This window comes from Archocentrus centrarchus, chromosome 24, assembly GCF_007364275.1.
Source record: "Archocentrus centrarchus isolate MPI-CPG fArcCen1 chromosome 24, fArcCen1, whole genome shotgun sequence".
In the NCBI taxonomy this organism is placed as follows: domain Eukaryota; kingdom Metazoa; phylum Chordata; class Actinopteri; order Cichliformes; family Cichlidae; genus Archocentrus; species Archocentrus centrarchus.
In genome coordinates, this window is record NC_044369.1 from 10,663,153 (window position 1) to 10,680,342 (window position 17,190).

A 17,190-nucleotide genomic window follows, 5' to 3' on the forward strand; every position below is an offset into this window, starting at 1 on the left:
TGGACTATTTTGAATACTTTGAGCCCAACTTTTCAGCTTATTTTGTTGTCAGAAAACTGCAGCGGAAAAGCAGCCATTAGAGCAGCATGCAAACAAAAGCCTCCCAAACAAAATAACTGCCTTAATGCAAATCATCCTTTGTGATTTCATAGTGCAGTCACCCTAAAATCTATTTCACTTCACCCACTTACATTTTAAAGGAAGTCAATTTCATTGCCTATTTTATATTCAGCATGTTACTCTAAACCTTAATCTCACCCTGTCTGATTACGTTCATGCTCTGTGAAAAGACTGCAATCTCAGAAAAGTATCTAGATAACTACTTTTCAGGTCTCTATCCAAATTCAATCTCAGTTCAAAAAAGGTGTTCCAAGATGACATCTACTCTCAGGTAGGAAAGCTGGTTCAAAGTTTTCTTCTTCCTATTCATGACTTTCTGGACTCCAGGGAGAAGATGCTTGATGTGCTTGACATATCAGTATTTTGTGGGGGATCTTTAATAATCTTAGGCCTAAAATATGATAAATGGATGTGAAAATAAAGGGCACAGATGAACCTATACCTTCTAATTTCCATTTGTAATATTAAGGTTACCAAACTGATTTTAATGAATCTGGATACACCTTGAACCAGAATTAATTACTATATGCTTTAGAAATTTTTTGACTTATTCAAAAGGCCTCACCACTTAACTGCTTTTTGAGAACTGAAATTAATAAATTAGAAGAATAAAAAGCCTGTTTAAATTTGTTCCTCCTTTAAAGAGCTACTTTGTTACAAGCATTGTTCCCATTTATTGAGTTAAAACTATGAAAACGCTAAAGATAACACAGTTTGAGAGGCATAAAACTGTACTTTTGCACCAACAAGGTACCTCCTAAAGAGCTATTAGGGAAAACTTGGCAGATCTCAACATAGTATCCTTAAAAAAATTAGATTACTATAAATTACAAATTACCTTAGAGAGTTCAGGCTGGGTTGAAGATTAAAAGCGGTCAAACCAAATACTGCCTTTCAAGCTTGTTAAAATGATCCAAACTGTGTTTGTATCATTGCACTTCTACTTATGTTTGCATGTTTCAGTAAATCATGGCTATTTCCCATTTTCCTAGCAAAACACAAAGACATGAGGGATGGTTGTATTTATACAGATAAAAAATTGAATATCTAATTTTTTTACTAGTCCTCAACCCCTAAAAATTTTATGCTGAATCCCCCCCCCCCAAAAAAAAATTTTTTGGAGTGGCAGGGCATGGGGGTGTAGCAACCCCCAAAAATGAGCACTTTTTTGCTGAGTTTCAGGACTGCTGAGTTCGAACTTTTGCTCATCAAGGTTGAAAACCACATGTATGCAAAAGTTTTGTACTACACTGAAAACTTAATAAAAGTTAGACTTGTTTGAGTTTTTTGATTAGTTCACTCTCTAGGAAAACTTGCAAATATCATCCCCAGCTTTCAGTGGGCTGAGACTGTAACACTCATTTCTGTAATCCACGAAGGAATATGAATTTCTACCTACTAAACTGATCCTTTGTGGAAATTGCCAATACTCTTAAACTCAGCAAGCAAAGAAAATGACCAGACATTCCAGTCTTGACTTGATCTGTAATTCTGAGAACGGAATATTAATATCTCTGCCAAATACATTCTCTGGCCAATTTAGCAGCACCTATTACAAGTGTGTGTGTGTCTGTGTGTATATTTTGTACAACTATATAGAACAAACTAATTTACTCACTGACAGTCATTGGTAAGTTTATATAAGAGCTTATTTGACAGCAAATACACTTGCTTAAGGCCTTGCTCATGAAAAACAGGGAAAACAACTGCAGCAAGAGCTGCGGTATAAATGCAGAAATTGGACTATCGATAAACAGTTCAGCTGTCGGAAGGTGGTTATTATCACCGATGTGAGGCTGTGACTGTGATTGGAGTTTGATGTACTTTGCACATTTCTATGGATGATTTAAAATGCCTAAAACAAAAAAAAGGCATACTGCTACATGAACTTCATTTCATGCATATTTACATATTTTAAAAATATCTTTAAAATGTATCTTACTAAAATACACAAAATATCTGTCTGTGAACTCATCCTCCTCATTCAAGAGTTGAGCAACCAAACTTGGCAGACAAGTACATCTTAGGCAACTGAAGGTTCATATCTATATGAATATTATGATATCATCATATTGCCCAGCAACCGCTAAAATGACCAATTTCTAGTGTTTATACACCTTAAACACCTAATGTCATCACGTTGCCTTGTAGCCACCTGCCACCAGGCTAAAAATTACTCATTTGCAGGCTTTAACTTATAATACTTTTAAAAAAGTATTGTATCATTTTAATTTCATGACAGTAACATCAAATTACATACTAGCAATTTTAAAATATCTTAAAAAATTATTTAGATTTCAAAACCCAACCTGCCAATGCAAACGCAATGAAACACATTTCCTAATTGTAATTTATTTTCAATCAAGATTTAAGGCAAATTAAAAAAATACATTTATTTAATAATGATTAAAGCCATTTAAATTATGATTTTAGAGTTTCTTGTTGCCATGTTTTATGGTTTTCATTTAATATTTATGAAAAACAAATTATACACTTTATTTCTTTTCACAGTCTTTGCAGATATTGTAAGTGAAGGGCCTGTGTTGTATCAGATGCATGAAAGCCAATTTAATTTGACCAGTTTGTCCAGGTAATAAAGATGCAGTGTGCATTAAATCAAACTAAATTAAACATGCTATAAATACAATTCATTGTAGAGCAAGTTCAGAATTATTGGCTGTTGCCAGCTAAGTCCACTCAATCCTCATAAGAGGGAAATTCCAAAAATATATTATCTGGTTACCCTGATGAACAAATTCTGTAAAACTAAAAGGGTTCTTTGTAAGATAATTGGAAAATTGGAGGAAGCAAAAAGAATAAATGTTCGCAATTGGTGGGGAAATGGCAGCATGAATGTGTAAATGTCTAAGATATATAAAAAAAAAACAAAAAAAAAAAACAGCAGCCTAGCAACAGACAAAAGCTATCATACAACTCCAGCCTGCGACTGAAATATCCTCAAAATGGAATTTCTGGTTGATATGCCATGAAGTAGATGGTTATGCCGCTATGAATTAATGAGACAGATTCCAGTTTCTCCCTCTTAATGTCCCATACAACAGAGATATGACTGTATAGGGAGCAGATGGTCAGTGAAAAACACAATAGAGCAGTCAGAAACCAGACAGCTCCGCTGACTTCATTTCTAGAAAATCTCCATCCGCATGAACCCCAAAGCTTGCAGGGGCTATCCCTTACAAAGGTTCTTAGAATAGAGGATAGCAAAGGGTTAGACCAGAGGAACCACCACCATTCAGTCTAGGAATTTTATAAAGCACAAAAACACCAAGATATCAGTGTTGGCAGTGGCAAAAGCAGAAGAAATGTCAAAAACTTCACCCCCTCCAAACACTTTGATCGTCTGCGAATATGCAGCGCCAACGTTTCCGACTGATCTTTGTCCGAGCAAAACATCAAATTAATTGTGCTCTGACCTCCCACAGACCTGATTGTAGGGCACAAGTGCAGGCCTTTGAGGGAGGTTTAACAGCTTTTGAGAGGATAAAATCTCTGCCATTTGCAGCCTTTGAACAGCACAGTACTATGAACTGAGCCATGAAAGTGTATGATATGGCAAATGCAGAAAAATATCATCCAAATTAGACAGGAAATATAACAGACTTTAAAAAAAAAATGTAATTTTATATTTATTCTTGTATTAATTAGCAAATTAAAGCAATGCCAGGAGATGGGCATTCACTCTATATAATGAGGTTTTCTCCTATAATCAGAGTTTGCATGATACTGACCAACATCAGCAGTGTATTGTTATGCTGACCGGTACCACGCACCTGAGACCTATTATGATGAGTCCCAGTCTAGGTACCTGTGAGTTCCCTCCCTCAGGCTCAACCTCAAGAGGGTGCCTGTTTCCTTATGTAAGACTGTGTTAACTATAAGAAGCCAGTGTATTAATGTGTTTCAGCTGCTCTTGCTCAATTTGCTCATGAATAACTGTTGCCCTGGAAAACAACTTCCAGGGATATAACTGGGACACAACTGGCTCAATAAATTCATTTTAGGATATCATTCGTGAGGAATTTAGGTCGTCCGCGTTTGTATATCTTTGTTTGAAAAGCAGGATTTTGCTTTGACTGGGCGCCATCTGTCTAAGAAATGGAGAGGGAAATGGACTGGAAAGGGAAAAGAGCATGCTTGATTACAATACCTTGCGTGAAGCATGAATGTCAAAGAACGGCTTATTTCGGACACTGAAGGGCTCCTTGGTTTTGTCAATCTGTCCAGTCTTCATCTTTTCCATCCTGGGAGAAATTATTTCCTTTTCTATGCATAACAGCCGGATATTGAAATCACACTGGCCAACAGGCTGTGCCTGAAAGACAAAACAAAATCAGTTATTCAAATGTACCCTCTTTCAAACATGTACAGATTCTTCTATGCTTTGCAAAACACAGACAACAACAATTAATTTCCATATGAATTTAATAAATAAAGCAGTACTTATTTGTATTTAACTTCACAATCCCTCCAACGATAGATTAGCTAGATTTTCAAATGCTTTTCTTTTATGAAAATATATTACAGATATGTTAAGATTATTGAATGCCAGTTCCATTCCCATAGCAATACTGGTAATCTTACTTGTGGTGTAGTTGAGGACTAGGACGTTTGTGCATAGGAACAAGGCAGGCATTTTTAAAGGGGGAACAAAAAGACCTTTATGTCACTGTCACACCAACTGTAAAGTATAGTTTGAGGAGTTTCTTGAAATCTTTTCCTGAAGCAGAAAATGAGTGATGAAAACAGTACTAGGAGCACTTTTTTACTGATCGATGATCAGGTGATGACCAAGTCCCCTGACTGACAGTAAATGAACTCATAGGTACATTCAGAGGCCATTTAATCAGAAAACAATACCCCAGAAATGTGTAAATGCAATTAAATATCTCACCGATTTTTGGTCTTTTCACACAATATATACACAAAAGTATCAAATCACCTACACATTACACCTACAAGGATTTTATGACATCCCACTTGAAATCCAAAGGCATTTAATATGGAGCTGGTTCCCCCCCACTATAACAGCTTCGACTCATTTGGAAAGGGTTTCTACAAGATTTTGGAACATATCTGTGGAATTTTTTTTGCCCATTTATCCAGAAAAGCACATCACAATCTTCGTTCTAGTTCATCCTAAAAATGTTTCATTTGGTTGAAGTCAGGGCTCTATGCGTGCCAGTCAAATTCTTGCACACCAAACCCAACCAACCATGGCTTTATGGAACTTGCTTTGCACATAGGGGCACAGTCATGCTGGGACAGAAAATGATCTGCAAAATAAAGTCGGAAGGTAAGCTGAAGCAATAAGATTTCCCTCCACTGGAACTAAAGGGCTGACCCCAGGGAAACAACCCCACCCCTCCATCACTGCACTTTACAGGAACAATCGCGCGAGGAAGGTAATGTTCTGTTTGGCATCTCTGCTAAAGCCAGACTCATCTATTAGACTGCTAGATAGAAAAGCATGAGTTTTCACTCCACAGAACACGTTTTCACTGTTTCAGAGTTCAGCGGCGGTGTGCTTTGCAACACTCCATCCAACGCTTGGCATTGTGCTTGGCGATTTAAGGCTTGCATGCTGCTGCTTGGCCATGGATATCCATGCCATGAAGCTCCTGAGTCAGCAGAGCGTTGGCGACTTGAACTCATTATGTGCCTGAGCGCTTCAGTAACTTTACGTCGTCTACCACTTTGTAGCAGAGGTGCTGTGATTCCTAAATGCTTGCACTTTGCAATACTGCTTACAGTTGATCAAGGAGGGAAGACATTTCACAAGCTGACTTACTGGAACAAATTCAAATTAACTCTTTAGAGCTCACTCTTTCACAAATGTTTGTAAAGACAGACTGCATGACTGGTGCTTGATTTTATAGATTCAACTTTATTAATCCCTTCAGGGAAATTAAAGTACACCAGTGGCAATGGGACTGAAAACACCTAAACTCAAAGATTAAGGAGGTGTGGCCCAATAACTTTGCCCATATAGTGTATAGTGGTGCATAGATAAGCACACGTAAAGCCTGTGACAATGTTACCTTGACATCATCTGAGCTCATGGGAATATTATCACCCAAAGTACACAGTACAACTAAATCAGCTTTTCTTTGTCACTATGACAACAGCTTTCACCCATCATCGGCCGGCCAGACACACAGTTGTTCTACACAGATAAGCACATCAGCCTGAGCTATTACTGCCTGTTCCACAGACAGGGGCCACTAATGTGGTGCAAAGGTGCCACCACACCCATCTGGCGATCCACTGTGACTTTGGCAGGAAAAAGTAAAACAAAGCTCAAGTTCCTGCCCAGGGTTATTAATAATAAAGCTTAGGTGGAAAATTTAAAAAGCCATATTAAAGTGTTAAATGATACTGAGGAGTTGTGATGAAACCAGCCTGATGTAGCTTGGTCATTTGACAGTTATCATCACATATTTCTTTTGCTCAGCTGACAAAGTGATTCAAAACAATGACTCAGACATTTTTATCAGCACAAAAAAAAAAAAAAACTACTGTTATTAAAAAAAAAAAAAATCTGCGAGATGATCATCAACCAAATGCATGACAACAATTTGACATTTAATTGAAAAAAACTCCAATTAAGCTACAATTTATCTGATGCCAAAACACATTATAAACCAAGGAGTTATTTTTTTTTTTAATTACCTGGCTGTGATGTGAAGCACAGAAATACTTTCTAATCTCTAACCCAAAAAATCTCCTTGATTGGCAAAATTGGTATTTAAGGGAAAAAAAACAAAAAAAAAAACAAAAAACAAAATAAAATAAAAGCAGACAACCCATTTTCAAACCGCTTTATGATTTGCCAGAGAACTGCATACTTTGGCAAGATGAACTTGTTTTTAACCGAGCAGTTACACAACAGTATTCTCTATGCTAATCACTGGCTCTGGTACAGCCACTAAATAAAAAGAATAATGGAACTGAATTTAAAAATGTGTCTGGCAGTGATAACTGCAACATGTTATTCCAAATATCATTCTATCTGCTTATGGAAATTCAATAAGCGTTCCTCTGGAGGGCTTAAATAGGCAATCTTAAAACCCCTAATTGTTCTTATTTAGGTAGATGATCTTGACTACATTAAAACTACTTATGTTTTATTAATTACTTAATTATTTTTTATTTAAATGGGTGACAATTTGTGAGGGGAAAAAAAAAGACCAACTCAATTGGAAAAACATGTTTTTGTATTTTAATTCAAAAACAGGTCAAATAAATGAACAAATCTGACTGCTGAAGGTCTACTGTAAAGCCTAATGCAGGGCTGGAAAATCTGATTTCTTTTCTGTTTCTAACAACTGATTATTTGAGCATTTGAGCATTTCATGATGTTTTAGCTTGTTAGACACAGAACATCAATTTATCAAAACAATATGCTGAAACATTAGCAGTTTTTACAGCTCTTACACCAGCAGGATAGATCAATATTCTCTGATGTGTATCGAGAGGCCCAGAGGCTTAGGGCCTAAACATTTGTATTCTGCTCCGAGTGTTTGGTAAAGGCCACTTCTCTTCTCAACAGCTTTCTAAGGAATTACTGGAAATGGCAGGGGAAAAGATTTCTAAATAAAAGGACAAGACAGTGAATGACAACGAATTAGCTATGATTAGATGAAATACTAGAGTACCATTTTGTGAGTCATGCAGATTTTCAGCAAAACAGAAAAGAAGATCAGAGCCCTCTTCAAAGTATGCAATATGCGCTTTGCAAAGCCTCATGAAGCCTCTATGGGAGAAACAAAATTGACATGACAAAAGATCTTACACTTGTGTTAAATATCAGTGTGCTTATTAAACATGCAGGTGCTCTAAATAGGTTCCACTACCAATCTGACTCATGGTGGCACTTATAAAAGGAAAGGGGGGTAAAGTAAATGAAGGTAACCAAGGTGGGAAGAAGCAGCTCACAGGGCAGAAAATAGCAGAAAGTGGAGGAAAGCATATCAGAGCGCTAGTTAACTGAATTGGCCCATTATTGATATTTTTTTAAAGTGTTCTTTCTCTCAGTTACAAACAGTGTGATGTACTGTAAGTATTACAGAAATGGATACCATAATGAAAATGAGTAACATGTTGTGATAGTATTAAAATTTGAATTACTGATTATTGATTCCCACCTGTGTTCACATGTAACCACACATGCCTTTAGAAATACAGAAAAATCTGAGCCACAGAATCCACTTCATTAGGTTCAAGTCCTCATTACCACAAATATCTAATCAGTCAATCATATGACAGCAGCCCAATGCATTTAGGCATATAAACATGGTTAAGACAACCTGCTGAAGTTCCAATTGAGCAGCTGAATGTGGAAGAAGGATGATTTAAGTGACTCTGAACGTGCCACAGTTGTTGATGCCAGACGGGCTGGTCTAAGTGTTTCAGGCACTGGTGATCTACTGGGATTTTCCCACATAGCCATCACTAACGTTTGCAGAGAATGGTGCCAAAATGAAAATATCCAGTGTTGATATCAGAGGTCAGAGGAGAATGGACAGACTGCTTTGAGCTGACACAAAAGCAACAATCACCAACACACTAATTTGGAATAAAATACAGTCAGGTTTTGAGCTACCAAAGCAAATTTCACTGCTCACAAATATTGGCTCTATGAAGTCCTTCACACCCAAGAAAGTAGACATTGGGTTCAGAAAATGGTCTGATCACAGTCTAGGCTATGTACACCAGTTAGCCAAGGAGGGCAATCTTGAACAGTTGAAAAGTGAGTTCAATCTCCCCAGGTCAGATTTCTATAGATATGTTCAATTAAGAACCTTCCTGATAAAACATAGGGACTGGGGTAAACTTATAAGCCCCACACCTACAGAAAGCCAGGTGCAACTCCCATCAGCTAAGAATAGGAAACTGAGGCTACAGTTCACATGGGCTCACGAAAATTGGACAATGGAAGATTTGAAAAACCTTGCCTGGATTTCTGCTGTGACCCAGTACTAGCAAAGTGTAACTAATGAAGTGGCCAGTGAATGTAAATTACAGTTTCACATTGGCCAGGAAATTAAGCTGATTCCAAGCTGGTAAGCGACTCCACAAACCATCATATTTACAGAATAAACACTGAACCTTGAAGGTGTAAATCGATGACTGGCCAAGATGGTATTTAAAGTGCTTTTATTCTGCCTCCTGATTCAGTAGACCAAGGTCTTAATTAAATCTGGAATGTTTACCTGATGGTTGGAAATTTAAACGCAAAGTATTTAGAGAATTTATCAAATAATTAATGTCTAAATTCATACTGCGCTTATTTCATGCATTTAAGGCCTTTTTACAGATCTCTCTCACAAACCATGCATAGGGGGTATTCTGGGTTACAGTATCTTGCCCAAGGACACTTTGACATGTAGACTGGAGGAGACGGGGATTGAACCACTGACCATCTGATTAGCAGATGAGCTGCTCCACCTCCTGAACATGATTTGATAAGGTGAGCTTGGAATCTAACAGTTATGGTCAATTCTAATGACATTTTCAACAATAATTATTTGATTATTTGGAAAACAAATCATAAATAATTTTAAAAATATTTACTGCAGGTCCAAACAAAAATAATAATAATAAAATGAAATAAAGTAAATATTTTGCATTCATCAGGTGGTGACTTCATTGGGATGCCCGTGTTGCTCTGTGTCTGCAGGATACTTCAGTTGCCAACTGTCTGCTAACAGATTAGCAATAACAACTTGGGAAATGAGAAGCGAGTCATGCTGTGTGCTTGTGATAGACTCTTTGATTTGCTTAATCTAGCCTTAACAATGTTATAAGGGCAATTTCAGAACTTCAAATAAGGTCACAGACAGAAGTTCAAGATACTCTTGTTTAAACATTTCTTTTTCAAGACTCATTTTTTTCTTTTAGGGTGACTGCAGTAACTGCAGTACATCCTCCTGGAGCAACAGCTGGTATCATGTCCCACACATTCGGCACCATCTGTCAGCCGTGTCAACGGGACAGAACAAGATGTAAGTGTGGATGATTCAAGGCATGTGCTGTCCACGACTGTTCAACAGGGAAACACATCAGATTAAAAAAAAAAAAAAAAAAAAAAAATTATTGTAAACCAAACATTTCTGGGACTAAATATCATTTGAGGCTGTGATTCTAATCTAGGGGATGATCTGTCAATGTGGATAACTTAGATGTAAATATGCCATTTATTATGCTACTCCATATTGATACTGCTGTCACACTAATAAAAGTGGTTTGGAGTAGCACACAGTGTAATTCAGTATTCATGCAGTAGTCATGTATCAAGTTTGACAAGACAAACTTAAATCTGCTGAGAAGCTATTAGCTCTGATAATGCTTCCACAGATCACCTCAGGACACCTGGCTCTTAAAGCGGGCATATGCTACACACATCCTGTAAAGCTCAAATTTCAGTGAATGTAATACATTTTTAAGGTGACTGATAAATCCAATAGCTATTGGATTTAGCTATACCAAATTCAGTTTTCCTTAGTTGAATACTTTGGGCCTGAGCTTTTGCGAAGGGTTTGCAAAAATGTTTTCCATCCATCCATCCATCCATCCATCCATCACAGGTTCGCAAGGGGGCTGGAGCCTATCCCAGCTGCCATAGAACGAAAGGCGAGGTACACCTTTTTTGAACTTGTATTCACCAATTCAGTGTAAAAAACAGAGCTAAAACACCAAAATTGAACTGAGTGCAAAAAGAAACCATATACAGTATGTACATATACACACACACACACGTTATGTACACATTAAATTTTAAACACCAGAGAGCAACACAATGAGAAATAAAGTCTCTAATAGCATGAGGTTGACAAGACTAAAATAATACAGCAATAACAGCGACAGTGTTTGAAATCCTGTTAAAAGCACTAAGACTGTCTCGGATAATTTGGGATAAATCACATTATACATCGGTGACAAAATAAGAGATGTCAAAACAGGTTTAATGCTCAGCTTCCCTGGGGATATTTGTAACAAAAACATAGAGGCTTTCAGGGTGTTTTGGACTAAAACTGTTAGTGAAAACATTCAGTGTCCTGTTTGATAACAGCACTATTAGATAAAAAACAATCTTTTAGAGAAGTACTGGAGCAAGGTATAAAAAAAAATCATTTAACCCTTGATGATTTTAACTCAGGCAACATCAATTATTGCTGGTACATTATATCAGTTAGATTTCAAGCTGTATGAGCAATGCTTTAAATTTTCTCCATATATTTTTCTGGGGTGGGAAGCGGCCAGATTAATATAAAAAAGAAAAGGCACAAGTTTTGCTCTGAGTATTCAGGTTTTACGTCCACGTCTCAACAGATGTGGGCAGATTTGATCTCAATGTTGAGCCTCCAGTTCCTGAAAATTTATTTCCTGTCATCCACTGCCATCATTAAGAGCCGGGGTCGCTCCCTCTGGCTTCAGGAGTGCATTTGTGTCTAAATTTGTAGACTGGCGGGTCTTAGGCCAGATTTTATGACGACATTCGATCCCAGTGTACTAGAAGAGTCCCTGAAGCATACAGTCCCCGCTCCTTTATGAGTCACTGCAGTACTGTCACGAGCTTACCTCTCAGACTGAGTTCAAAAAGAGGGGAAAAAAATGCATCTCAGATACAGTAAAGAGCTACCACATTACTGTGTTTTGCAAACAGTTATTTGAGGTATTTCTACAATATATTTCTATTTATGACAAATCATCTTAATATACTGCACTTATAATTAGCACATGAGAACAACATGAAAAGGTGGATTAGCATTGTTTGGGTAAGCTGCGCTCAATAAAGGTACCCAGGGGCTGTGGTCCCTGCAGAATGGATGTGATTTATGAGCAAATTATAGCACGTGAGGTCAACTGAGAAGGCAGAGTTATCAAGTGGCAGCTACTACTAGCTAGAGGCCAACACTAACCCAGCAGTGGGTATTGTGTTAATCTGTCAACTTGCACCTCTTCATCTCTGTTGCAAGTAACTGTCATTATCAGTATAGGTGTATGGAGTGTGGCTGTTAATGCAGTACAATTTTCAAGTAACTACACAAGAAAAGACTGGAAGTTATCAGTGTGATGCTGCAGCTCTGAAAAATGATGGAGCGGATTCAATAACCACAGAGTGCACCTGCAGATTAACTTTTCCAGCAGAAGTAAATGGAACTGACAGCTATAAAACCTGCCCATGCCTTGACAGATGTGGTGGATGCTATAAGCACTCCTTTCTGCTCAACTGTTAATCAAGTTAAGCCAATTATCTTGTCTGCACCTAAAGCAAGATTATTTTAGCAACATAAAAGATAATGAGGTCAATCAAAGTGTCAGCACATAGGCGGTGATGTCAACTGCAAACCCCCATGCTTTTATTTCAAAATAACAGCTTTCAGCAAAAATTAGAAAATTGGGGGGCACATATGTAAATGTTGTTGTCTTGTCTGTTCCCCCACTGTGGGGGAGCTGACAGTGACTGACAAGCAGCAACAACTTTTAAGAAAGACAAAAATGATTTTTAAATTATCTACAGCAAGTGCAGTAAAAGAACTCCGCATCTTAGGGTGACAATGAGGGTCAGTCGGTTATTTAGTTTGAGAGTACAAACATGTATAACTACTTTTTCCAATCAAACTCCTAAAAAAAGTCAGTAAAACTCGCACTATTCTGATGCTGTAAAATTACGAGGCACGAGGGCACATTCTTCTCTTTACACTAAAATCAAAAGTATCCCCCTACTGTGCTACAACCCGACTTTCAATACAAGCAGGGGGTCACATTAGGCCATGGGGCAAGTAGGTGGTATATTCTCTCCCTTGCTGCATTTCCACTCTCAATCTCAGAATGGAGCCTCAATGCCAAGGAGCAGTCCACCCCAGGTAATAGAGAAGGCCAGTATGGATCAATACAGCGCTCTACCGATGGCAGGGTGAGGAGTCATGCGGCGCTGCTAACCTACACAACATCTCACACAGACGTTCCCTTCGCCACTGGAGCCTCTATCGAGCCGCTTGCCTGTGTGATCCTCTGATCGATGAAGAAAGGGGGGAGGACAGACAAACACTTCATCCCGAATTATTCATCAAGTTCTTTTCAAGGAAGACACCAGAGATCTCCTAAGGGTAAACGCTGTGACTGCCTGCGTGCCATTAGCAATATGTAGACTGGTTTAAGGGACGAATCAATTTAGAGCCCGGAAGAGCATTTAGCAGTTAACAGCCTCGTAGTGTTGTCCCCGGACTGTTCAAGAAAAAGGTCAAAATAATCTAACAGGAGAAACATGCTGTTAGACACACAAAAGAAGACACAGATGAACCAGGCAGTTACTGCCACATTAAAGAAAATAATGAAACGCTCGTCAGGTCAATCCTGTACAATGCACAGGACTGACAATGTTAAAGGTCAATATTTAATAACATTTGTCTAAGTGGTTATCAAAAACAGGCCAGTGTAGCTGGCAAAACCAATTTCAAGTGAAAGGACTAAAAAAAAACTTAGCTTATAAATATTCATTCATAGGTCAAAGGCAGTTCAGCCCCAGCTTTGTTGTTAAGGTCAGGCTTTAGTCGTGACATGTTGCAGGGTTAAACAGAGCCACATTTTTCCCACTCAGCATGCAGAATGATGAAGCGCTGTCATCTCTATGCAAATACTGCAAAGCCTGGATCAACACTGCTCTGCTGCCTGCTGCATTATAGCACTGAAGGAACCCAACTGGAAGTTTGAATTTTCAGGTATAAGGGATAAGCAAATCCCATCCCATGTCAGTGCTTCTTCACATAACACAGCACCCTGTTTGGATTATATACAGCCTGCCTGCAGCTACTGAGTGTGACCACAAAAATCAGAAACCCTTTTGCTGAACCTTAAGTAAACGGTAAGTAAAAAGCAGAGGGCACAAGCAGCTGCAGGCAGACCACAGCATTAATGGAATGTATCCACTGTCCTTTTGGTTTATTCTACCTGACATCTTGACCCGGCACTTCTTTGGCAATAAAAGTCATAAGGAAATATGATACATTCTCATACTCACATTGAATTTGATGATGTCATATATCAAATAGCGAGGGACGGGGTGACCGTTCACCTTGTCGATGATCATCTCCTGCAGGGATAAAGACAAAGATTCGGTCAAGGGGATGAAAAACAAACAAGGGAAGGAGAAAGATGCAAAAAATGGACTGAGAGGAAAGTTCTGAATTACGTGAGGTCTTAACATGGAGGAAGGGACACGAATGTGGGAACTCTCCAGAGGACGCATGTTGAGAGGGAGAGATGCAAAAGATAGCAAGGCAGGTGTGTAGGTGTGTGCATATGGGTGTGTCTGTGTGGTGAAGAAGGGCATAAAGCAGAAATGGCACTGCACATTTATAATGCAAGGCTGTCAGTTGAAGCCAGGTGCAGTCATGATGGTTGACACCAATAAGAAACACATGATTAGTGCTACACAACAATATGAAACAGTAACAGTCAAGATGAGGTTAAAGTAGTTGAAGTGGAAGTAGAGCTTAAACCTTTACCTTATATAAATTTGAGATTGACGCACTACATTTAGAGAACTCATAAAATATTAACGCACCTAACTGTGCTCGAGTGATGTACCTGACAGATAAGCGAGTAGCAGGTAAGACATCACTCAAGGACTCAGCTATTACGCAAATGGAGTATTTTTGGAGGCTTCCAACCTGACCAACAGTATGAAGATGGTGATACTTGCCTATTTATGTGTGCTTTGAAGTCCATGAAGAAAAATAAATATGCTATTTTGGGTAATTTAAGTCATGCAGTATATCAGCAATCTCCTGTGTGTGTCAACAATTTTGGCACCAGCACCAAGCTTCTGTTACTGAGATCAAAAACTACCTTCCATTAGCCCTGAAGAAATAGTTTGATAGTCTCGTGTCTGTATGGTAAATAGTTCTTCAGTCTTTATGCTTTACTTAGCATAAAGAATGGCAACAAGTGGGGAAAAGATAAAATAACAAATTACAACAATCAAAGTGTATCAGTATAAAAACATGAGGTGGTGGTTTTGCCTGGGATTTTGTGAGGTGCTTGTTTTACGGTAAAGGGCAAGTCACTTCCTGCAGTCTCTGGACGATATATAAACTTTTTAAAAAACATCAATATATTTTCATATGTGGTATAAGATGAGACAATATCGTTTATATCGATATAATCTATGTCGCGTTACAATCATACTTGTAGATCTCCACCATTTCACCTTTCTCTTCTCCCAGTTTGTCTCTGCACAGCTTCACACTGCCCGGCCTCCCTCCGCTTCACCCGGAAATCATGCAGAAAGCGACAGCATGGCAGTGTTCCCAACTTAGTGACTTTGTTGCTAGATTTAATGGCTTTTCATACCCCGTTGGAGACTTTTATTCCAAAAAGCGTCTAGTGACAAATTTAGCGACTTTTTCCGGTGATGGCGGCGACTTCTGCAGAGTTTTGGAAACCTGAAATCCTCCACTGTCGCCTTGTTTTTTGTACATACAGCCTTCGTACTGCATCCATTTGTACCCTTTGGCATCGCCCGGACCCCCAAGAGTCCCTGGCTGCAGGCAAGAGGGCGCTGCCATACCGCAACTCCACAGCAGAAGTTGGTTTGTACCGTAAGTCATGTGACCTTAATAGCAGAAGTGGGTCTTTTTCGTGTGCTTGCAGACGCTGCATTGAGTGGATGGGCCCGTTGCGTCAGCGCATATGTCTATGGATTTACTGAGCTGGCTGTTCATTCAGTCTGTCACAGTACTGGATGTACAGGAGTACACACAGGAGGAAGCACTTTCCAGTGAAGTAGACTTCACCAGATTGGCTTTTTAAAGAATAAGTCAGCCTTTTGCTAATTTTGTTCTGTATCTTTTCTATTTACATTTTAATAACACAGGTTTGAGCCTTTTTTTTATAGAGGAAAAAAAGCATTAATTTATTTGAGGAGCATTATTATTTAAATATGCCAATAGTATATTTTTGAGCAATTTCTCATGTACATCTGCAGCTGAACGTTAATAAAAGTGTCTGTGCAACATTTGGGACATGTAGCTTTGACTCTAAGTGCCTTTTTGTTTATACCTTTTGGGAAGAAAAAATATCGAGATACATATCGTATATCGCCATTCAGCTAAAAAATATCGAGACATTACTTTTGGTCCATATCACCCAGCCCTACTCTGTACCATGGCTATTCTGAATCAATTAACTAGTCCAAAGCCTCTGGGGGAAATGGACAATTTTTAAAAATTTTTTCTACAATAGTCATGGGCTCTCCATATGGACTGTTTACCAAAGCTGATTCAAACCTGATTGGTCAATAGAACCTGGACTACAGAAACCAGAAAATGGAACATCTACCCCCTTTAGGCACTCACTGGTTAGTTATTTCCACCCCTCTTAGCAATTCTCAAGCGTTTCGCCGGTTCATTTAAACTGACATCAGCACTGGCACCTCGGCGGTGGAAACGTTAATGCTACTCTGTTAATGCTACTCTGCATAGTTAAATACTATACAGACATGGGAGTGTTATTCTTGTAGCTTTACTCTTGGCAAAAACTATTTTTCCACAACACGTCAAAACTTTTCTTTTAACATCTATTTGACTAAAAAGAACCCAAAACCATGGATTTCTTTACATTTCACCATGGAAGAGCAGCCGTCAGTGCAATGGTAAACTGTTATATACCTGTCATCTAGCAGCCACTTTTCCAAAATGAGAGACTGCTACTTGAGTACCTGCATCCTAATGACTACTAGAAGTGTGTTACAATAAAAATTCCCTTGCTGGCTGATGTAATTTTACTTCACATCTCACAGAATGAAGGACCATACAAGAAAACTAAATTTCCACAGCTAGATTGGTGGAGAGGAAGAAAAGGAGCGAATGCAAGGCATGCACAGCACTGGAGGAGGATTTGGAGAGTAGAAATGATGTAATTCCAGGAGGCTGCCATCATTATGCATCTGGTGCACTGAACCATGGCACAGACAGACAGCAGCGGATGAATACATTAATGTGACCAACAAAAACTGCCAGGAATTCAATCTACACTGTGCATTCA

General features: G+C 38.6%; 1 protein-coding gene across 1 annotated transcript in view; it reads right to left on the minus strand.

The window, feature by feature from the left end:
• Positions 1-17,190, minus strand: part of rngtt (RNA guanylyltransferase and 5'-phosphatase) — a 117,329-nt gene that overhangs the window by 55,680 nt on the left and 44,459 nt on the right. The window contains exons 10-11 of the mRNA XM_030721366.1: positions 14,165-14,236; positions 4,289-4,453 (exon numbers count right to left, since the gene is read on the minus strand). Of these exons, the coding sequence (XP_030577226.1) occupies positions 4,289-4,453; positions 14,165-14,236 (237 nt within the window). The remainder of the gene's footprint in view (positions 1-4,288; positions 4,454-14,164; positions 14,237-17,190) is intronic.